This window comes from Periophthalmus magnuspinnatus, chromosome 6 (genome assembly GCF_009829125.3).
Source record: "Periophthalmus magnuspinnatus isolate fPerMag1 chromosome 6, fPerMag1.2.pri, whole genome shotgun sequence".
Lineage (NCBI taxonomy): Eukaryota > Metazoa > Chordata > Actinopteri > Gobiiformes > Gobiidae > Periophthalmus > Periophthalmus magnuspinnatus.
The window spans coordinates 31089009-31112127 of record NC_047131.1 but is presented as its reverse complement, the minus strand read 5'-3'; the positions used below and the strand labels follow the sequence as shown (position 1 = coordinate 31112127).

At 41.4% G+C, this 23119-nt stretch overlaps 3 protein-coding genes across 6 annotated transcripts in view; 2 read left to right on the top strand and 1 right to left on the bottom strand.

Moving 5' to 3' along the window:
- Positions 1 to 13997, top strand: part of abcc8 (ATP-binding cassette, sub-family C (CFTR/MRP), member 8) — a 122000-nt gene extending 108003 nt beyond the window's left edge. Inside the window, exons 32-38 of the mRNA XM_033968232.2 lie at positions 37 to 167; positions 2707 to 2785; positions 2869 to 2977; positions 7302 to 7405; positions 9973 to 10106; positions 12554 to 12616; positions 13771 to 13997. Of these exons, the coding sequence (XP_033824123.2) occupies positions 37 to 167; positions 2707 to 2785; positions 2869 to 2977; positions 7302 to 7405; positions 9973 to 10106; positions 12554 to 12616; positions 13771 to 13908 (758 nt within the window). The 3' untranslated portion in view covers positions 13909 to 13997. The remainder of the gene's footprint in view (positions 1 to 36; positions 168 to 2706; positions 2786 to 2868; positions 2978 to 7301; positions 7406 to 9972; positions 10107 to 12553; positions 12617 to 13770) is intronic.
- A 605-nt stretch (positions 13998 to 14602) lies between these two features.
- On the top strand, positions 14603 to 16278 carry kcnj11 (potassium inwardly rectifying channel subfamily J member 11). The gene has a single exon (XM_033968769.2). The coding sequence runs from the start codon at positions 14999 to 15001 to the stop codon at positions 16154 to 16156; it is 1158 nt and encodes a 385-aa protein (XP_033824660.1). The 5' UTR covers positions 14603 to 14998; the 3' UTR covers positions 16157 to 16278.
- A 177-nt stretch (positions 16279 to 16455) lies between these two features.
- The window catches only part of mob2a (MOB kinase activator 2a), a 92441-nt gene continuing 85777 nt past the window's right edge, over positions 16456 to 23119 (bottom strand). For all 4 annotated transcript variants that reach the window (XM_033967667.2, XM_033967666.2, XM_033967665.2 and 1 more), the window contains exons 4-5: positions 19141 to 19265; positions 16456 to 18017 (exon numbers count right to left, since the gene is read on the bottom strand). In XM_033967667.2, the coding sequence (XP_033823558.1) occupies positions 17701 to 18017; positions 19141 to 19265 (442 nt within the window). In that variant the 3' untranslated portion in view covers positions 16456 to 17700. The remainder of the gene's footprint in view (positions 18018 to 19140; positions 19266 to 23119) is intronic.

The window sequence follows — 23119 nt, the reverse complement described above, 5'->3', positions numbered from 1 at the left end:
TCTTGGGTCTAAAACCTCCTCTCGTGTCGTCCTCAGCTGTATCTCAGGTCCCGGACGGCTGGCCTCACGAGGGAGAGATCAAAATCCAGAATTTAAGTGTCCGCTACGACGCCACTCTGAAGCCTGTTCTCAAAAACGTCAACGCTCACATCAGCCCCGGACAGAAAGTGAGTAAAACAACAGCAAATGAGAAAAATGAAGCTTTGATAATGTTGAAATTAAAGATGTATTGTGGTTTATTCGAGGTATTTTCTATAAAACTGCAACATGCCGTATTTTTTGGACTATACGTCGCTCTGGAGTATAAGTCGCACCAGCCAAAAAATGCAAAACGATGAAGAAAAAACATATATAAGTCGCGTTTTTGGAGAAATTTATTTTTGCAAAATCCGAGACCAAGAACAGACATTTTATCTTTAAACTAAAGTTATAATAAAAACAATAAAATAGAGAACAACAGGCTGAATATCACATTAACACATTTATATTTATTCAGCGACATGAAGCACAGGCAGAACTGAACACGTGTCTGGTTTGTTAACGTAAGATATTAACAGTTAATCACATAAATAAAGTATAAAAAACTATAGTACAGGAGGAGTAGATACTGGTACACGTTATATATTTGAATTATTTCACGTATAAGTCGCGTCTGAGTATAAGTCGCACCCCCAAACTATGAAAAAACTCGGAGTTATAGTCCAGAAAATACGGTACATAGATTTTTATTTTACATTTTGTTCAATGTTAAAGGAAATATCGATCTAAAAATGCTGAACAGAAACAGGTTCACTGGTCAAAACTGCAGATCTGAGCTTTATATCGACATATCACTGTAGCTCGGGATGAACCGATACTGAACATTTTGCCGGATCGAGTATCGTGGATCAGATTTCAAGATATAAGTTCAGTCAACGTCTCATTTTGTTCGGTAAATTGTTGTATTTTTATAAAGCTGTTCTGTATTTACACATTTGGAACATGTTTTACCTTATGAAGTTTGCGTTTAAAGGAATGAAATGCTGTTTTCAGTCTCTGCGCTGGTATCGATCGATATCAGCGATCACCAGATTATCGAGATCGGTATCAGAACAGAAAAGAGCTGGATCGCTGCGTCTCGAACTATAACAAGCAGCAGATTTATATTTACTGTTTATTTGCTCTGTGACATTTTGTAACTCTACATTTTCGAGCTGGAGTCTGGGTTTTTTTTGTGGAATAATTACAACTAAATACAGAGCAATGCGCAGAGATAAGGGGTAGGTAAATACTGAAGTTTTCCGAGTATTCAAGCCTCAACTGCAGGACAATACTGCAATACTCAAAGAAGCATGAATTAAAAAAAAAAAATGGTTTGAGAGAGTTAAGGAAGCTATTTTTTGTTAGGAAAGAGAATCCTAACTTAAACAGGAATGGAGGCATCATCAGACCCAAAGCAAACAATAGAAACAAAGAGAAAAATAGGAGGGCCATTAAAGGTTGAATAGGGTCATTAAAGGCTGAAACCGGAGACAATAGCGGTTTAGAGTTTACGTGTCGTTAGCGTCTCCGAAAGACAAATATAAGGCAGTGTCCAGCAGTAATTTGACCAGAACTGAAGAAGCAACTTGTAGGAGTGAAGATGTTTGGCTGCTCGTCCAAGCCGCGGCTTGGACGAGCAGCCAAACATCTTCACTCCTACAAAGATTTGTCCAGTTGACAGATTTAAACTTCGTCTTTTGCTGCACATGAATAAAACAAAATATAACTCTGGGTGAAATAAAGATTGGGAATAGCAAAAGAAAAATTCAATTCTGTTTTGCTGCTCACTCAAACCGCTTCTTCTTCTTCTTCTTCAGTTCTGGTCAGATTCCTGCTGGACACTGCCTTATATCTGTCTGAAGGAGGCGCTAACGACACTGCGCTAACACATCTATTTGTTTACAGTTTCTGTTTGTTGGTTCGGTCTATTAAAGCGTGAGCTGTGCCTGAATCATATTTTGCATAATCGTTCAGGCCCTCACCTGTTAGCATACGGGCTAGCACTATTGTTTTCCTTGTTTTTCCTTGTTTTTTTATGTTTATCCTCAGTCCAGCTCCGTTTGTCAGCCTGTTCCGGTCCTTCTTTTCCATGTTTTTTCTTGCAGCTGCCGTTCATTTCCACATCAGGGTCGTCTATATAAACTCCCTCTGTTGTTGTTGATCTGTCAATAGAAACGCTCAATCTCTGTATTTGCACAAATCTGTTGTTTGCATTTCTACAGTCTTGTGTCCTGAACCTGTATTTATCCCTGTCTGAGGGATCTGTTCTTCAGTTTATTTTCCCAGCTTATCGAATCCCAAAAGTGTAAGAGATTGGTGTTGATATTAAATAAGACATTCCCTCAGTTGTTTATTGTCTTATTTGTCATATTAAGAATGATCTGTTTGATGGACATTTTCTGTGCATTTGAGTCCAGTTTAACCTGTGATAGATTTAGGTCTGAAGATCGAGTTATAAATAGGAGATAAATCATGTCTAAAGCCCCATTTCTGTTCAAAAATGGATTGTCTTTCTACACAAAAACTGTCTCTTTAACTCCCCTCATGGGTGAGCGGCTTTGGTTCATGTACAGAGTTACATTTTTGTTTTGTTTTGGATCATATCTGAAGTGTTACACAGACGTATCGATGGTGGAACAGTTAAAACCTCATTTACATAATACCTCCTCTTTATATTGTTTTCAGATTGGAATCTGTGGACGGACAGGAAGTGGAAAATCCTCATTCTCTCTGGCGTTTTTCCGAATGGTCGACATGTTTGAAGGTGAAACTGCAGCTTTTTAATAGAGATTTTCACGTTGAAGTGTTTGTGACGAGCTCAAAGTGAAATCTGTCGTTTGGCCGCAGGGAGGATAGTGATCGACGACATCGATATCGCCAAACTGCCCCTCCAGACCCTCAGGTCACGCCTGTCCATCATCCTACAGGACCCCATCCTCTTCAGTGGCACGATACGGTACGAGCCCTCTACACTTTTATTTCAATGAACAAACGTCTGTAACTGTGGAGATGAAACGTCTTTGTCTGAAACGATCCATCTTTTGTTGAAAAAAGACTTTGAAATGTTGAAAAAGCTGCTTTAATGAGTAAGTCGCTGCTCGGAGGTTTAAAGCAGATCTATTCTGCAAAATCCACTTTTCAGAACTTTTAACAGGTTATAGTTGTTTTCTTCTCCTTTACCTTCTTGAAGTTGTTTTTGGAGCGATTCATGTTTGAATAATCTTTAATCGCTTTAGTTTCCCCCTTGGAGATTAATAAAGTGTCTATCAATCTATCTATCAATATATCTATTTATCTATCTATCTGTCAATCTGTCTGTCTCTTACTTTTTCTTTTCCTTTTTTCTTTCTTTCTGTCTTTCTTTTTTCTTTGTTTCTTTTTCATTCTTTCTCTTTCTTTCTCTTTTTCTTTTCTGTTTCTTTGTTTCTTTCTTTCCCTCTTTTTCTTTCTTTTTTCCTCTTTCTTTCTTTCTTTCTTTGTCTTTTTTCTCTTTGTTTCTTTTTTTTCTTTCTTTCCCTTTTTTCTTTCTTTGTCTTTTTCCTTCCTTCTTTCTTTTTGTTCTTTCTTTTCGTTCTTATCTCCATGTCTCCACACTGCTCATAAATCTCTGTTTTTACTCCAAACACCCACTTTCATTTTCTTCCTCCACTCGTTGGATTTGGCGTTGTCACTTTGGTACGACAAACACATCAGCGCCCTGCTCTACCTACAGCTGTCCACAGGGGGCGCAGCTACACGGCTCTTCATCGTGACTTGTTTCTTTTATTAAATCGTTTTAGATCAGAGGCGTCAAACTCATTTTCACCGAGGGCCACGTCAGAAAAATGGGCCATAAATGTAAACAAATGTCATGTAAAATAAATCTAATTACTTTATAACTTGTTAAATAACGTTTTTTGTGATAAACTGACATTTTTAAAAGTGTGTATCTGGTCAGAACCTTCAGCTCTGCTTCAAATTTGTCCTTTTACAGCCTTTTAATTATTGGACAGTTTGTTGTTTTTCTTGCAGACTCACTTTTTCATACTTAGCTCCGTGTTTGGGGTCAAAATGTCGACGTAGATTGTACCGACCGCGCCTCATAACACAAAAAACACACAGGTTTTTCTCCTCAAAGCACAAACTTCACCTTACTTCCTTCCACGCCGACAATTTTCCTCTTCATGATCATTTACAAATATTTCTCAGTGTCACTTGTTGGGAAAATCTCATTAGTTTATTTCATTAGTTTATTGTCAGCGCACACATTAAAGCAGCACAGACTTATTTTAAAAAGACAGTCACGCCTTTTAATTTATCTTCTCGCGGGCCACATGAAATGATATGGCGGGCCGCATTTGGCCCCCGGGCCTTGAGTTTGACACATGTGTTTTAGATGAATATTGTGATTTAAAATGTGCAAATTGTAACATAATGACTCACGAGTGTCATAGATGATAAATATAAGAGCAGACACAAGCTCAGTACTATCTGCTTTAATGCCATACTGTGGAACATCTCCATGGAGACAGTAGGTGCAGACTTTGGGGATCATAACTGAACATGGTATAGGTCTGTTTTGTGTCTTCTCCTTATTTAGTCTCGTGTGTGTCTCTTGTGAACGAGTCGCTGGGACATTTCTCATGGACAAACTGGAAATGTCCAAAAGGAAAAGTCTGAAATCTGAAGTGGACATTAAATTATGTCCCCAGTGTTTATAATATTAGCATAAAGTCCCGTTTTACACAGTCACCGTCACGATTGTTTCTCTCTTAAACTTATGAGAAACATCCAAAACTCCAAAACATTCGATTTACCAAAGAAAACACAACTCGTCCTTTAGTTTTGACCCTGGAGTTAAAAATAAAAAGACAAACTCGACCCAAAACTCTGCTCAGAGTCTCCGTTTCCTGTTTTATGCCACATGTCGAGGACTTTTCCCGCGCAAAAGACGTCATATTTTGCTTTAAATTGTTAATCGCCACGGCAACGGTCTTATTTTACTTATTATCCGGATGAACGTGGAAACTGTTATTGTTGCCCGAGGCCCGTGGTGCTGTATCGTTTTAGTTTTTTAGGCGATTAATCGGTTTATTAGTCACGTTTTAGTTTGTTTTACTAATAATTTGACTTAGATTTATCTGGAACAACAGCATAAAACGAGAGAGTGATGAGCTGGTGTTTTTGGATATTTCTAAAGTCAAATCCAGGGCCGTCCACAGAAATGTGGAGGCCCAGGGCAAAAAGCTCACACGGGCCCCTAATGTAAATGAACAGGGAACGATTCTGGGCCCCCAAAATCCCCCGTTTTCTACTTCTCTGGGCAGATTAAACTCATAATCTACTTCTGTTTTTTTCTTCTTTTCTATCTTTCTTTTTTCTTTCTTCCATTTTTATTTATTTTTTTCTTTGTCTTTTTCTTCTTTTCTTCCCTTTTCTGTATTTTTCTTCCTTCATTTCCTTCCTTCCTTTCTTTCTCTTTCATCTTTTACTTTTTCTTTCTTTTTTACTTACTTTTTCTTTCTTTCTTTTTCATTCTTTCTTCTTTTACTTTCTTTCTACCTATCTTTCTTTTTTCTTTCTTTCATTCTTACTTTTTCTTGCTTTTTTGTCTTTTCTTCCCTTTTCTGTATTTTTCTTCCTTCCTTCCTTTCTTTCTTTTTCTGTCTTTCTTTCTTTCTTACTTACTTTTTCTTTCTTTTACTTTTTTCCTTCTTTCTCATAATTCACAATTTTAATATTCTTTTTATACATAAATCCACTGTTTCTTAGTTCTTTTTTCTGCTCAAACAGTTGTTGTTTTTTCTGAGCGCCCCTGCAGGTGAAGTGTTGTCAGTGCAGTTTTGTTCAGATTCCTCCATGTTAAACCTTTAAATGTGTGTCTGCCTGTGTCCAGAGGGGGCGCTGTGTCTTAGACTTAAATATCGTAGCTGTTTTGTCGTGGTGGATTTATCTAAACGTGTCGATGTTTGTGTAATATTCTTTGTATTTGGATCATTCATCAAATCTTAAATGTTGTTTTAAGTGTTTTTTGTTTTAGAGAAATGCAAAGTTAGAATGTTTTAAAGTGGAGGATCTGTTTATATAAATGAACAGCGCTAACCTGCTAGCCACAAACAGGAAGTGATCACAGGCGCTGGCTCCAGTTCATTTGTTATTGAAAAACTCCTCTTTTTCCGCTCTCTCTGCACCTGCTGCTGTCAGACTAGTTGATCGTCAGTGTCGCCTGAAATGTTCCACAGTACGGTGCATTTATTTACCGTATTTTCCAGACTAAACGTCGCTCTGGAGTATAAGTCGCATCAGCCAAAAAAACACATAATAATGAAGAAAAAAAACATAAGTCGCACTGGAATATAAGTCACATTTTTTGGGGAAATTTATTTTACAAAATCCGAGACCAAGAACAGACGTTTTATCTTTAAATCAAGTTCTGATAATAATAATAATAAAATGTGGAACAACAGGCTGAATCTCAGTACATCACGCTAACGCTAATGCTAATGCTAACGCTAACATAACACATTTATATTTATTCAGCTCCATGAAGCACAGACAGAACTGAACACGTGTCTGGTTTGTTCACGTAAGATATTAACAGTTAATCAGATAAATAAAGAATAAAAACAAATAAGTTTACTCTGGATCTCACTGTAAATCAATAAATCTTTCTAATTCTTCATCGTCGGATTCATATATTTGAATAATTTCACATTTAAGTCGCACGTCTGGACAAATTATGAAAAAAGTGACACTTATTGTCCAGAAAATACAGTATATTTTAGTTTTTATTGCTCAAAAATGCCTTGAAAAACACATTCTTGCTCTGATCAGTGTAACCTCTGGATTCGTCTGATCTGTAAGTTGTTCTGCTGGTGTTATCTGCTTGTTTCCATGGAGATATTTATGTAAATCAATGCCATACTGTGGAACAATCCAGACAAAGCAGTAAAATCTAATGGTGAACAATCACAATTTTACACTGCGCTTTTCCACTTTCTAGACACTTCACACCAAAGAACCACTCCTGACTTGGGATTCAAACTTCCAGCTTTCAATCCTCCAGAAAAGTTCCACGGTGCACCTTTAATAAGCGTGAAACATCTGCAAAAAGAGCCGATTTAACGTAAAAATGTAACGTAAAAACAGGCCGTGATGCTAATAACCTCATAATCTGTTCACTTGAGTCTCAACCGTTAGATCTGCAGCACATTTTTGCATTTTTTTGATCAGCTGAAATAATAATAATAATAATAATATTCATTTCTGTCGCTATGCCAACCCCTTCCCTCTGTTTGTAGCTTTAACTTGGACCCGGAGATGAAGGCCACGGACGAGATGCTGTGGGAAGCTTTGGAGATCGCTCAGCTGAAGCCTGTGGTGAAGACGCTCCCAGGAGGCCTCGGTGAGACGCCCCTTTAACGTCCCTTTAACGTCCCTTTAACGTCATTTCTGTCCGCGCACACGGGCCAATCACGCCGCACCTCCGCGCCCCGAGTCCCAGGACAACACTTTTTCTATTGATTTTCCTTTTGGAGTTTGTTTAACCTGCCAGCGACGCAATTCCTTTCAAGATAAACCTGTACCAACGAACACGAGCGCGAATGTTTTATACACCGCAACAGATCTGCTTTTTCTGTCACACGCCGCCATTTTGAGGACTGTTAACCACTCAAAACATGTTGTATTTTGTTTTGAATTGCTACAGCGGCCGTGCAAACTTTCCCAGAGCTCATATTTAGCTTTGCGTGTCCTTCAGCTCAACTTCCGAGTCTCGGGATGGTTATTTTGGTCCCGGAGATGAAGCGTTCGCCTACATACTCGCTAAATACTCGGTGTCTTCATATCTGTGTCGCGCGCTTTACTTCCACATGAAAGAGGAGAGGGCGTGTGCGCTGTGGCGGAAAAGTACGCGGCGTGCTGACTGGACAGATACACGTGACGAGAATCGAAGTGAAACCGAGCCTCCTGCCGTCACGTACGATCCCCCGCAGAGTCGCTTTTCATCCGTCGTTTTGAATTAAAGTGGACGTGTTACGCTGTTTTTTTAATGTTCTAATGTCGTTTCCTCGTCGCAAACACACCTGGAGTTGTGTTTTCTTGTTTTATTCACACGTTTAACGCACAAACACACCTGTATATTTAGGCTGAGTTCGTTTCTCGAGCTGAAAACGCTCCGTTCCACCTTGTGATGTCATCATGTGGTGATACAGGAAGTGCTCCACTGTGTTATGTTCATTGTTTTTTTCAAATATACAAATATATAAACAAAAACAGCAAGAACAACAAAAGGCTTAAGCATTTACATTATATTTAGTGCAAAAAAAGTTAAACAAATGTAGAAAATTTAATACAGTTATACATTTTATTTTTCAAATTCTGTGTAAAGTGTTTTTGTTTTCAGAGTTTTTTGGGTTTGAATACAACGAATTTGGGTTTCTGGCCAGAATATTTACTACAATGAATATGATATTTTGAAAGGATTAGGATTAGATTCAAGATGGATTTAGTTTTTTCCACAATATCTTTTTAAAAAAACACCAAAAATGACATGTTTTGTGTTAAGTTGTAGGTTTATATCAAACTCCAAACACCTTCAATAGAATCGTTTGGATCATTTCAGGTCTGGAATTGCAAATCTCTACTGAACTAAAAACTACCACTTGATGACATCACAAGGTGGATCAGAGCATTTTGAATAATAAAGTGTGACTCAAACATGTGAATGAAACGAAACACAAGTCCAGGTCTGTTTTTGAGGAGGAAACAGCTTCATAAACGCGACTTAAATCTTACACGAGTCTATTTTGCGTCATATCGGAGCTTTAAAGTGCATTTTGAATTAAGTTCTTTTTAAGCCGCCGTCTCCACTGAACTGTGCAGCGCTGAAGTTAATTAAATATATTTCTTGGGTCTGATTTTGTGCCTCTGAGCTCATTTGTGAACAGGTTTCAGGATTCAGACCTAAAGCCAAGAATATAAAATAAAACTAAGACTGAACATTACAGCACCTGCTTTTCTTGGTTATTTAAATATTAGTTCTGTTTGGTTTGGTGCTAACGTATATTTGTATAAATTGAGGGGAATATTGGATTTAAAAACGTGTATCTGTACAACTATGGAAAAAAGTGTAGTATGGAGCCGTGGAATGCTTCAGGTGAAAGTATAAAAGGCTCGACTGACTTCAGAAAATGTAAAAGAACAATCAAATTATGGAAAAAAATGCATCTTATGAGAACCTGGTACTGAATACTGTTCCATTATATATTTGTGTTGTGTACTTTGTGTTACTTTGACATACTCCTGTACTGCTGCTGTCACATGTTTCTATATTTTAAACTGTTTTTAAATCCTGCAGACGTAGCTCACACAGCGGCTAACGACTTAATCCTGGAGTCAGGAGTTCGTAGTTCCTAACTATTAGTTCATTATGAGTTAAGCCTTTCTTCATGCTTTAATAAGACTCATTAAGTGTAATTACTGCAGTGAGTGTTACAGCCGTGTCATGTCGCTTTAATGAGCTGTGTGTTCCTCTCTGTTTCTGTGTGTGTGTGTTCCTGTGTCTTCCTTTGTGTTCCTGTGTATTTCTGTATGTTCCTGTGTGTTCCCGTGTGTTTCTGCGTGTTCCCACGTGTTCCTGTGTGTTCCTGCGTATTTCTGTATGTTCCTCTGTGTTCCCGTGTGTTCCTGCATGTTCCCGCGTGTTCCCGTGTGTTCCTGCATGTTCCCGCGTGTTCCTGTGTGTTCCTGCGTGTTCCCGCGTGTTCCTGCATGTTCCCGTATGTTCCTGCGTGTTCCTGTTTGTTCCTGCATGTTCCTCTGTGTTCCTGTTTGTTCCTGCGTGTTCCTGCGTGTTCCCGTGTGTTCCTGCGTGTTCCTATTTGTTCCTGCGTGTTCCTGCGTGTTCCCGTGTGTTCCTGCGTGTTCCTATTTGTTCCTGCGTGTTCCTGCGTGTTCCCGTGTTCTTTCCAGACGCTTCCATCACAGAGGGAGGGGAGAACTTCAGCCAGGGCCAGAGGCAGCTGTTCTGTTTGGCCCGAGCCTTCGTCCGAAAGAGCAGCGTCCTGATCATGGACGAGGCGACGGCGTCCATCGACATGGCAACGGTCAGTGTTTACACGAGAGGTCACGAGACGAGGCAGAGGTCAAGTGCGGCGACCCCTTTGACGGGCGATAAGAGGCCGATCCAGGCGTCTACACGGAGAACGACAGAGAGAAAGATCTGTCAGTTTGGTGCAAATATTTTACAAGTTTATTTAGTTTGTGTAATTATATTTGATACATTTTTTACAGCGCTGGAAGAAGTACTCGATTTTGTTACTTAAGTAAAAGTACAGATACCAGAGCAAAAAAATACTCAAGTAGATTTTTTTTCGTGTTACTTTTATTTTTGAGATGAGTATTTTTGAGTTAGAGTTTGAAGTCAGGAGTTAAGAGCAAAAAAAAAAAAAAAAAAAAAAGATTAGAGATTATTAGTAGATTTTTTCATACTTTTACTTTTACTTTTACTTTTACGTTTTCTTTTGCTCTGGAATCTGTACTTTTACTTAAGTAACATACTCAAGTACTTCTTCCACCGCTGTAGAAAACTACAGTTCTGTGATGTTCTAGGGTCGACCTGTTAATATACACTTTTTACTATTACTTATACTTATACTTATACTTCTAAAATATTTGCACTAAACTGAACACATGTCTTTTGTACTGACACATAAACACAGTCATTTTTCTCTGTGTTGTTGTTCGTGTGGATGCATGGATACTACTTAAGTAAAAGTATCATGAAAAAAGTATTAAAGTACCTGTTTAAAATGTACTTAAAGAGTAAGTAAGTAAAAGTATTCCGCGCAGATTTTGAGTCTTATAAAGCGTCAAATGTGGTGATTTTGATACAGATTTGAGCTGGATTTTGTTCAACAGAAACAATTAAATCGATCTTTTCTATTTTCTTTTCTGTTTTTATTTGTATATTTTTCTTTTGCTCAAATTATTATTATTTTTGTCATAATTTTTTTTATTTTTTTTTATTCAAGTATCAATTTCATCTGCAGCTACACAGTTTACAATACATTTATTTATTTATTTAATTTTATTTTTTGCTCAAATTATGTTAAAAATAAACCCTCAGACTTAATATAATAAAATACTTTTACTTTTCCGTTCTGTTCAAACATGTAGTGCAGTAGAAAGTACAGACGCTGCTCTCGGACGTAGTGAAGTAAAAGTGAAAAGTACACACTGTAAAGCTGATATAAGTACACATTTAGCTCTCTGTACTTCACTTAGAGTACTTTTACTTTGCGACGCTCCACCGCTGGTTTCCTAAAGTATATTTTGATCAGATTTTCACAGTTTTACTTCAGAAAACAGGAGCAGTGTCGTGTCACAAAATGTTTATCAAGATAAACTCAGCGAGACGAGTTTAAAATAGATTCTGACTTAATAACTTGATACTCGACACTCGACGCAACCCCCTCCCGATGATGTAAACGTAAAGTAAAGCTGCATGAACCCATTTAGCGTATTTCCTGTTGCCATGGTGATGTAGGTCAGCGCTTGTTTTCAGTGGAGACATTTATAAACCAGGAAGAGAAAAGGAAAAGAGACACTCGGCTCAGAGGCTCCGGGGTAAAACCAGGGCCCCTCTTCAGACGGACGGGTCACTCACACGGGCTTTTGTACCGGACACGGACGCGGCGGTACAGGCCCGAGGCGCAGCACGACGCTTTTAATCAGGGGACGTAGAAGAAGACATGGAACAGGGGGTTACGTGGTTATTTAGAGCGTGTTTTTATACAGCGCCTGGTGAAAATACTAAAAAATAATAATAAATAAACGCGAGTCTAATGTCGTTTCCTCGTCACAAACAGACCTGGAGTTGTGTTTTGTTTCATTCACACGTTTAACGCACAAACACACACCTGCATATTTAGGCTGAGCTCTTCTCACAAACAGAAAACGCTCTGTTCCACCTCGTGATGTCATCGTGTGGTGATACAGGAAGTGCTTCGCTGTGTTTTTAAACTCCACACACCGTCATTTCTAGAATCATTTGGATCGTTTCAGCCAATCTGGAGTTGCCAATTTCTACTGAGTTAAAGGTAAAAAAAAAAAAGTAGTAGTAGTTAATTTGAAAACTACCACTTCATGACATCACAAGGTGGAACGTCGCATTTTAAGCTTTGGAGATGGAGACAGAGTAATGACAAAGAGTTACTCAAACACGTGGGAAGGAAACACAACTCCAGCTCTGTTTTGGACGAGGTAATTCCAGAGCTGAAATGATCCAAATGATTCTAGTGAAGGTGTGTGCACTTCCTGTATCACCTCATGACATCACAAGGTGGAACAGAGCGTTTTCAGTTTGAGAGAAGAGCTCAGGGTTCGTGTGTTAAACATGTGTGAATGAAACAAAACACAACTCCAGGTCTGTTTGCGACGAGGAAACGACATTATAACACAGATTTGACCTATAGTGGTGATTCTTTCTCTTATCCCAGATGTAAAACTCATTTCAAACCTCGTACTTTTCCGTCTGTTTTTCTTCCCGCAGGAGAGCATCTTGCAGAAAGTGGTGATGACTGCGTTTGCTGACCGGACAGTAGTTACTATAGCGGTGAGTATCTTTTACACTGCAGCACTGGCCCTCAGCGCGAGTCCACTTCGTCCTGTGGGAACGCTGACCTTCCCTGCGCCGCTCATGTTCAGATGATACAGCTCAAGGTTAAAACAACACTGTGGGACATTGGAGGGAGGCTGATGATGCCAGATGTGGAGGTCAGAGGTTAAACACACCTCTTGATGTCACCTTGAAGACTAAAAGTGGGAGTGAACAGCTAAACTTCTCCAACAAACACAGAAATTCAGCTGTTTACCAATGTTAAGTTTCCAATGTTAAGTTATGGACAGGGCCGTTCACATATATTGATATTTGGGGGCCCAGGGACAAGAGGCATAACGGGGGGCCCCCTTTAATATAAATTAAGAGGGAGATGGTTCAATTCTGGGCCCCTCTTGGTGTCGACTCCCCTGGTTTTCAGCAGCAATGAGGCATATCGTTAGTTAAAAAAAATTAAATACAGAAGAAAGAAGATACAAAAAAACATAAAAAAATAAAATACAGAAGAAAGAAGATACAAAAAAACATTTAAAAAATACAGAAGAAAGAAGATACAAAAAAACATAAAAAAATAAAATACAGAAGAAAGAAGATACAAAAAAACATAAAAAAAATTAAAAATAAAATATGAAGTTGCGTTGGAGCCAAATAAACATGGGTAATTCTGGTTTATACATCTGCATAGAACTTTATAATACTGGCTGATCATACTACATTTTGGCTCTCGTTAAATAAAAGGGATGTTTATTCTGTCTTTTTGATACTTCGCAGTGAAGCTGGGGGTGTTCTACGTGCGTCTCTATGGCGCAGTGTTCAGCAGTTAGCGTGGCGGCACAGTGGGCGCATTAGCAAACAGAGAAATGAGTTTGAAAATGGTCTGAAAACGTAAGAAAAAATACAAAATGGGTTGAAACGGGGCATTTTCAGGAGCGCGTGATCAGATCCGTTTACGCTGTGAGTAACTTTATGTGCGACTCTTTCAGGTCAGATCGTGTCAAAATGAAGCTCAGATTAAAGTGAAGCTTGAGTAACGACGCTTCAGACAGAGCAGTGCCTTTAGTTAGCTCCACACCTGCAGAGAAGTCGTCCATTAGTTCATTTCTCAGTTGTTTTTGTCGCTTTAACGATGTCTCGATGTCTCGTCTCCGCAGCATCGCGTCCACACCATTCTCAACGCCGACCTCGTGATTGTGATGAAGAGGGGGATCATCCTGGAGTACGACAAACCGCAGGCTCTGCTGGACGAGGAGGACAGCGTCTTCTCCTCCTTCGTTCGCGCAGACAAGTAGCACAAGAGACAAGAGCTCAGTCGAAGACATTCAAAGTGCAATTGTCCCATGGAACATATAATATATAAATATTTTTCTTTTATTTTTTAACCATGTTGTATTATATTTGTACATATGCAAATATTAAGTCTTTATTAATAAAACTTAAATTATCACTGAAGGGCTGCGTTTGCTTAAAGTTTAAGAAGATGATCTGGCAACAAAACACTCAGGTCTGAAGTAAACGCGATAAAGTGTCTCTGTGAGGCTTTTCTGTTATGACTGAATCACTCCATTATAATCTATATTTTTTCATGTATTTTATCAAATATTCCTCACATGAGCCACAAATACTATCTTTAAATAAAGTGGTAAATCTGAACATTCACCAGCCAAAAGAAGAAAAGGCTGTAGATTAATTCTGTTCAACCAAAGCAAAACTCACACTGATCCATTTCCACTCGAGATGAAACAAGAGAGAATATTTCACATTCTGATCCCCGGATGTGGAAAAAGACTCTGTTTAGTTCAACTGGAGCCTGTGACCTGCGCAGAGGCAGAAGTGCCCACGGCTCACGGCTCACGGCTCTTATTGAGCCACTGCTGCATCTCTCAGCAGGAGGACAGAGGGAGAGGAGGTGAGAGGAGGACAGAGGGAGAGGTGAGAGGGAGAGGAGGACAGAGGGAGAGGTGAGAGGGAGAGGAGGACAGAGGGAGAGGAGGGAGAGGAGGTGAGCTGCGCGGAGGGGGCAGGGCAGGAGCTGCTCGCGTTACCACCGCGCGCTCAGTAACGAGCTGCGCCACAAAGGAAGTCACTTCAGCCGAAGATGAGACTCGGATCATGAGAGAAAAGCGTCAGGAGCAGCACTAAAGTGAAGCGCAGCGCTGATGGGACAGGTGCACGTGGCACAGGGAGCTCTGCAGAGATGTGAGTGACGGGGGCAGCTGCTCTGGACGGGACTCTTCTCATGGGACTTAGCGCTCGTGCAGTGCCCGATCTGGGAGCAACGTGAGGCGCGCACATACCTCCAGAAGCAGGACGCGCCCGACAGCTGCCTCGGGCTGAAGCGGACCCGGGCTTCAGTCGGACAGGGAGGACTATGGGAGCGCTATGTTGTCCCGGAAAGGACTTATTCCTGAGGACTATCTGCTGACCCGCCTGGCCGAGGATGTGCTGCAGCCCAAGTTCAAGACAAAGGCGCGTAAAGCGCGTTTCGTGGCCAAGAACGGCAGATGTAACGTGGCGCACACGAACATTCGGGAACAGGGCCGGTTCCTCCAGGACGTCTTCACCACTTTAGTGGATTTAAAATGGATCCACACGCTCATCATCTTCACCATGTCGTTCCTGTGCAGCTGGCTGCTGTTTGGCATGGTGTGGTGGCTCGTGGCCTTTGCGCACGGAGATCTGTACCAAAAGGGGGATGACTTTGTGCCGTGCGTCACGGACATCCACTCGTTCTCCTCGGCCTTTCTCTTCTCCATTGAGGTTCAGGTGACCATAGGCTTTGGGGGCCGGATGGTGACAGAGGAGTGTCTGTCCGCCATCATCATCCTCATCGTGCAGAACATCGTGGGGCTCGTGATAAACGCCATCATGCTCGGCTGTATCTTCATGAAGACCGCGCAGGCGAACAGACGCGCGGAGACGCTCATCTTCAGCAAACACGCGGTCATCTCTGTGCGCAACGACAAACTCTGCTTCATGGTGCGCATCGGAGACCTGCGCAAAAGCATGATCATCAGCGCCACCGTGCGCATGCAGGTGGTACGGCGCACGAGCACGCCCGAGGGAGAGCTCGTGCCTCTGGACCAGATCGATATCCACATGGACAACCCCGTGGGCACCAACGGCATCTTCCTCGTGTCCCCCCTCATCATCTGTCACGTGATCGACAAGAGCAGCCCCCTGTACGAACTGTCCGCGAGCGACCTCCTGCACGAGGAGCTGGAGGTCATCGTGGTGCTCGAGGGGGTCGTGGAGACCACCGGCATCACCACTCAGGCCAGGACGTCCTACGTGTCCGAGGAGATCCTGTGGGGACAGCGCTTCGTGCCCACGGTGTCCGAGGAGGACGGGATGTACGCAGTGGACTACTCCAAGTTTGGAAACACGGTCAAAGTGGCCACGCCCTGCTGCAGCGCCAAGAAACTGGACGAAGTGGGAGGAATAGAGCAGTTTAGACTCACAGAGGGTCTGCCCCCGCGGGGGTCGGTCCGGAGGAGGCGCGGGGCCGCAGCGCGACGCTCCAGGGTAGAAAGTCCCTGAACCACGTGGCGCAGGTGATAAAGAGGCAGTGTGTCACATTTATATTTATTACAGCTGAGAGTAAAGTAGAAGTAGCAGAGTGTTCTCAGGGTCAGTGAGGCTGGAGGTTTTCTACATAATCACACCGCATGAATGTGAATGAATAAATGTCATGGCTCATTTTAAATGTGTTGTTTTTACTTTGTTGCTTTAATAAGTGCATGTGTCAGACTGAGGTGTTATTACTGTTTCATAAAATCTCAAAACACCTGCATCAGTGCAGCTGAACAGACTCATTTAATAAAAAAACACAGACACAGTGGAATTTCTCTCTTTTATTAGATTATAATTTGCAGAGCTTAAAATATTAAATTGCTTTTAACTTAGTTAATAATTAAAATAGATAAAAACGAGAGCCAGAACTGAAGAACCCTGCAAAACAAAATTAAAATAAATAAAAGGAGAATTATATAAACCCAATTCCCTCCATACAGAGGCTATGCTGAAAGAACCCGCTGCAGATTCTTTATACAGTAAAGTCCAAGCAGACTGTGCATCTTCTATATGTGATGATACCATTATTGTTATGCTCTAATTCTTCTCTGAAAATCTTTTTAAAACAAATGTGGACACATAAAAACACGGCTGGGTGTGTGGTTTTGGGAGAATGGCTGACCGCTGACCGCTCGGCCTGCAGACATAACCTCATGTCTTTGTCTTTCTGCATCAGCTTCTCTCATAAACAACTCTCAGATTAAATAACTAAATCACAATCTTACACTGTCTTCTCTGGCTCTGCTACCTCTGCGTAGCATTCTCCAGTCTATGTCGCCCTCTACAGGCTGCTCAGGGACTCTACATCAGGGCTGAGTTAACAGAGGGACTAAAGTTCTACTGTATTAGACTACAGAGGATTGTGACGTCATAACGTGAATGAAACGGGCCGTACGAGCTCTCTCTGGCAGCAGTGACATTTCTCAGTTCTGTTCCTGAGTAGAAAGCGCTTTATCGTCTCCAGATAAACAACCTTAACAGTGATTGGCTAGTTTTGCCCCATCAGGCAGTAATATGGCTCCCTATTGGCCAGCGCAGCGGCCGTCAGTCTGCAGGACGAGGGGAAAGCTCCTCTCTACACAACTGTACAATAGTAGGTCTTAGCCAAGCAGAGCTCCCTGCACTGTATGTTAGGTAGAGGAGTCAGGGAGGCGACGTCCCCGCTGAGAAATAAAGAGCAAAACTTCAACAAAAAAGTGAAACAAAACCAAAAATAAAATATACACATACTTTTGTTCCTAGTTTAGATTGCAGAGAAGATGGGAGGGATTTGCCCCTGGAAGGAACGCTCACGCCATTTCCTGCTGGCGTGACAAACCCCTCCCTGCCGCCCCAACCCTCAAAGCCCCCCCCCCCTCCCTTCCCCCTCTCCGTGGGCCGCAGCCCCTCCCTCTCCGTGGGCCGCGTGGTCGTAGCGAGATATAAGGGGAGTGAGGGTCTGAGTCCTGCCGGCTCCAGAGGCTGGGCCAGTCCGTCTCATTCTCTATCAAAAACACAGCGCCGGCCCCTGCTCATCTCTCTGTCACATGGTTTTGTGAAGAGGGGGAGGGGGCTGAGGCGGGGGCCGAGGGAGCTGCCGCGGGCGCCGGGGGCAACGGGCTGCACAGGATTTCAGACAGGTCGTCCATGATACAGGTCTCCTTTGGGTCGACCAGGTTGAATTCCCTTACAAAAACGATGAAATGTGCGTACAGAGTGTTCAAGTGGCCTTGCAGGTCCAGAGCCACCGTCTCCTTAAAGTGCGCCCAGTAGAGGTGAGCCAGCACGTGGAACAGGTACCGGCAGATCTTCTTCACCAACGACTCGAATGAGTTTGGGAACTCTTTACCTGAGGAAAAGAGAGCAGTGAGAGTTAGACACGGCCGATAAAAGGAGGCACTTTCACAAATAAAAGAGGTCGGAGGTAGTGACTTTAACTGACTTGACCCTAAAGCGTCGGATGCTAACGGCGCCGATAGACTCGCGGCTGTGGACTTTCCATTGCTGTAACTCCAACCAACTGTGCTTCATGTAAATTCAAATGGCGTCTCCAAGCATTTAAATGTGTTACTTTTTTTTAAACCAAAGATTACAAACTCAAAAGCTGCAGAACTTCAAATATTTTTTAGTAGATGTTCCAGAAACTATGACCTGGCAAAATCAATGTCTTATCTGCATAAACGCCCGACTTTTTTTTTTTATAGGAAGGGCTGTAAAAACCTAACCCTAAGTACAATCTGCATAATCTCTGGTATAAATGTTGATTATTGTTCATATATGTATTTTAAAGTGTTTCTGAGCTGGACAGATAGTTTTTTCATTGTTTTCTTGCATAAAAGTCACTCAAAAGTACATTTGTTTTTATATTTTTCTTCTATTTCAAGTGGTATTACACAATTATTTGATCCATCAATGGAAAAATAAGGATGGATTTGTAAAATAGAGGTAGTTGTGTGAAAAAGGACAAAAGTAAATGTTGATACTTCATTTAACATGATTTTTATGGCTAAAAAAAGAAAAAAAAAGTGTAGGCGAGATGTACTGGCCTACAATGTGCTCAGGCCTTAAAGGGGAACAGGACTAAACCAGGACTGAACCAGGACTAAAGCAGGACTAAAGCAGGACTAAAGCAGGACTAAACCAGGACTAAACCAGGACTAAACCAGGACTAAACCAGGACTAAACCAGGGCTAAACCAGGGCTAAACCAGGGCTAAACCAGGGCTAAACCAGGGCTAAACCAGGACTAAACCAGGACTAAACCAGGGCTAAACCAGGACTAAACCAGGACTAAACCAGGACTAAACCAGGACTAAACCAGGACTAAACCAGGACTAAACCAGGACTAAACCAGGACTGAACATAATACAGTTTCAAAAAGCTCACACACTGCACTGCTATTACCAAAATGCGCCAGTAGGGGGCAGCAGTGTCCCGACATTCACTCTGCACAAAAGCAGCACTGACTCTCACCATATTTAGTGGGAAAGATTTCCTCATCTGTGACCAGTTTCTGACAGGCGCTCATGACAAAGTCCACATACTGAGGGGCAGTGCACTTGGTCTTCTTCCCCTTCTCGTCATACCAGTAGTACGTTCTGGAAAAACAAACACTTTATTACAACACATTCAAAAACGAGACACAGTGCCACTCCTACTCCTCCTTTTCATTATCATCACGAGCGTTCTAGAATGTTCGTGGTTAATTCATCACTTCCTTGAGCTTAAAATAGTCCCGCGCTCATATTTAAGGAGATCAAAACATTTTATTTCCTCAACGGGAAAACAAACAAATGTAAAAACTCAGCGTTCCGTAGTCGGTCAAAACAATAATTACACAACTTTTAACAACTGTTTTACACATGACAGATGCAACCAGTATGTTTTGTGGTCAACATTTATCGCTCTTTGCACTTTATTTTCTGTTACTTTTCTGTATTACGACCAGATTTAATAATAAGATGAGCTGTAAAGGGCTGAATAAATGTCTTTTCTCATCGTTTCATTTATTTACTGCATTAATTCTGCACATATAAAACATTTGTGTGGCTGAATCGTGCTTCAGCGTCATCGTGTCAGGAGCATAAATTAGTTTGCATTACTTTCATACTTTAAAAAATGTGTTTCCATGAATCCAACCCAGATTTCCAAGTTTCTTATTGGACCAAATTCCACACACAGCGGCCGTCTCAGCGGAGTGACCCACATGGCGGATTATTACTAATGTTGTATCAGGGGAACAGGGTCAAACGCTGAGAGCTGCTGTGAACGAGGGTTTTAAAATGATGAAATGAAAAGGTGCATTCAGGTGTAAGAGGTTATTGGGGTTCTGTGTGACGGGAGGAGGTGAGGCCAGACGAGGCAAATCCGGAGGAATGTTAAACGTCCACATAACTGACCCGGCAGGAGGGACCCACTGACCACGGCCCAGAGCTAAATATAGGAACTACGCAGTGATTTAAAGAGAAATATTTAGATTTTTTATGTGTTATTATTGTGATTTTATGGCAAAAGAAACGAAGAAATGCAAGTAAATGTCTGTCTCATTATTACATTTTAAAGATTTGAGCTGGTGTAGACGGGTGGAGGACACAAAAAGCCAGAATAAAGATGATAATAAAGCCATTTTGAATATATTTAAAACGCAAAAGAAGTATTTCCAGAGTAGATCAGGTGAACTGGGAGAGTTGAATCTACTTAAAGTGACAAAAAACTGAAGAGATTCTGCGCAATTTATGGTGCGGATTGGTGGAAAAATGACTTAAACGTGGCATATTACGCTGTTTTCTGAGCTGTTATAATGTTGTTTCCTCATTATAAATAGACCTGAAGTTGTGTTTTGTTTCATTCAAGTTTCTCTCAGACACAAGACGCACTGTTCCACCTTGTGATGTCATGTGGTGATACAGGAAGTGCTCCAATAGAATATTTTTTTTATGATTTCAGTCCTGGAACTGTCAATCTCTACTGAACTAAAAGGCAAAATGTAGCTGTTGATGTGAAAACTACCACTTCATGACATCACAAGGTGGAACAGAGCGTTTTGAGCATTGGAGATGTAAACAAAACACAACTCCAGGTGTGTTTTTGGGGCGGTAACAGCGTTATATCATGACTTACAGCTCTCAAAAGTCCATTCTGTGTTTATAGGACTGTAACAAAGCCCTGTAGCGTGGGTTAGCATAGCAGCGATTAGCCGCGTTTATGAACAGTGAGTGTAAGCACATTGCCACACGCCCCTCGACCCACCCGCCCGAAAACAAAATGGGCCCAAATGGCTACCAAATGGGTTCTTTCCCCTCCGAGCTCATGGAAACATTTTCTTCCAAAAATAGTGCTGAGCTGAGCCTTCGGGCGACTGTCTCCGTCAGAGCTCACCACAGACCGGGGCCAGGTGCCAGGAGCTGCCCACAGGAAGAGGTGGGGCAGCGGGCACAGAGCAGCCTGCACTGGGCCGTATGGGACGCAGCTTGGAGCCTTTAAACGGGGCAGGAGAAGTGGAAAAGTGTATGAAAAATCTCAAATATCACGAGTACGCTGGTTAAAAATGATCAGCCAGATACTAGAGATCGGACGATACGGGTTTTTTTTAGAATCCAGAGGAACCGATGGCCAATATTTTGAGACGATTTTGATCATTTTCCCCAGATTATATCATTTAAATTCACTACAATCTTCTTTTTATCATGTTTTATACAGTTATCTCTTCACGTGTAAGTGTTAATATAAAGCTTTCCGTGCATTTTTTCTGCAGCAAATCGACCAAAACATCTTCGACCTTACACAGAACAGGATTTAAACTTTACTGAACAGCTTTAGTTTTAAGAGGGTCAGGCCTTTTCCTTTTGAGTTTGAACATTTGCATATTGTTACAGCCTGAGTCACCAGCTGTCAGACGTGTTAAGTCACTTCTACGGCTTCAACTACGACCAATTCACGAGTTTAATCTTTTTTTTTTTATGATGTCAGGCAGTAAGTAGCACATAAAACATTTAATTTGCACCATTAATAGAAACTGAGGGAGTGTAAGTGTGTGACTGTAATAATTTAAGTCAAAAGTTTGGACACACCATCTCATTCAGTGTTTATTTTTACAACTTTCTACATTTTATACACATACTTCATATATTTGAGGTGTTCTGTATGTATATAAAACGTAAAAAGTAGTACAAATAAACACAGGATGAGAGGATGTGTCCAAACGTGTGACGAGTCGTGCACATTATCGATAGTTTGAACAAAAAAAGACTGGGACGTTCACGCAGTTTCCACTCTGTTTTTCACAGCTGAACAAAAATATTTCCCATGAATCAGGTCTTTCTGGCGGAGGGCGTGGCGAAAAGGTGAAGCGTTGACATCGTTTGACGAAGGTTTTTTTTTTAAACCAAAGTGTCATTTTGTGCGGGACGGCGTTTGTCAGCGTCGCGTTTTTGCTCTGACTCTTCTGCTTCTCGTTGTGTTGGGAAGCAGGTTTTTCCAGTCTGAACTAAACTCACCAATGAAGATCTCTGTGCAAATACAAGGTAAACTAGTTAGAGAAATACTTACGGTTAAACCCCATCCCCGAGGCGCTTATACAAAGAGGAGGCTTCGGTGTTATTGTCGCTAAAGGTCCTATATTACGCAAAAAAATTGACTCTTTTGAGCTTTAAATTGTGTTTTAATGCAGTTTCCTCCTCAAAAACACATGTCTGCGTAGCCAAAACACAACTCCAGGTCTGTTTGTGACGAGGAAACAACATTAAAACAGATCAGAGAATAGTGTAATATGGGTCTTTTAAACTCCTGCACAGTTAAGTCCTGTTTTTTACGGCTCCAAGCTGCAATTACAACCTCTGGAGAAAACAGCAGCTGCCACATTCTTCCCTCGGCTCCTCACAAGTCTAGGGCCAATAAAGTGGCTGTTAGTGAGAATGGAGAAGGGGCAAGACGGGAGCTGTTAAGGGGCGGTAAAAGTGGGAAAGTGGGGTAATAATAGTCTGAAAATGAACTGGTGCAGCTGACAAATGATCAATACGTCTTTAAGTAACAGATAACGCTACATCCTCCTATAGATGGTAAATGGTCACTTTTTATACGGTGCTTTTCCAACTTTACGTCACTCAAAAGCGCTTTAAAATCAACGAATAACTCAAACATTCAGACACAGAGAGGGGGGTTTAGTGCATTGCCCAAAGGAGCTGGACTCGCACCGTCGACTTGTGGGTCAGTGAAGAGGTGGTGTGCAGGTTTGGAGCCTTTAAAAGTGGCGGGATGAACGGAAAATCTATGAAAAAATGTCAAATATTAATAGTAAACTTGTTAAAAATGATTATCCACACGCTCAATGATGGGATTCGAACCAGCAACCTTCAGATCAGTGGATAAACGGTCAACCGACTGCACTACTGTCGCCCATGGATTAATATTTGTTTATTCTGTGTGTGCAAATCTGTATAATAACTGCTCCTTA

What these genes read in the sequence shown, in the direction of transcription:
- kcnj11 (XM_033968769.2), top strand. Translation starts at nt 14,999, where the DNA reads ATGTTGTCCCGGAAAGGACTTATTCCTGAGGACTATCTGCTGACCCGC.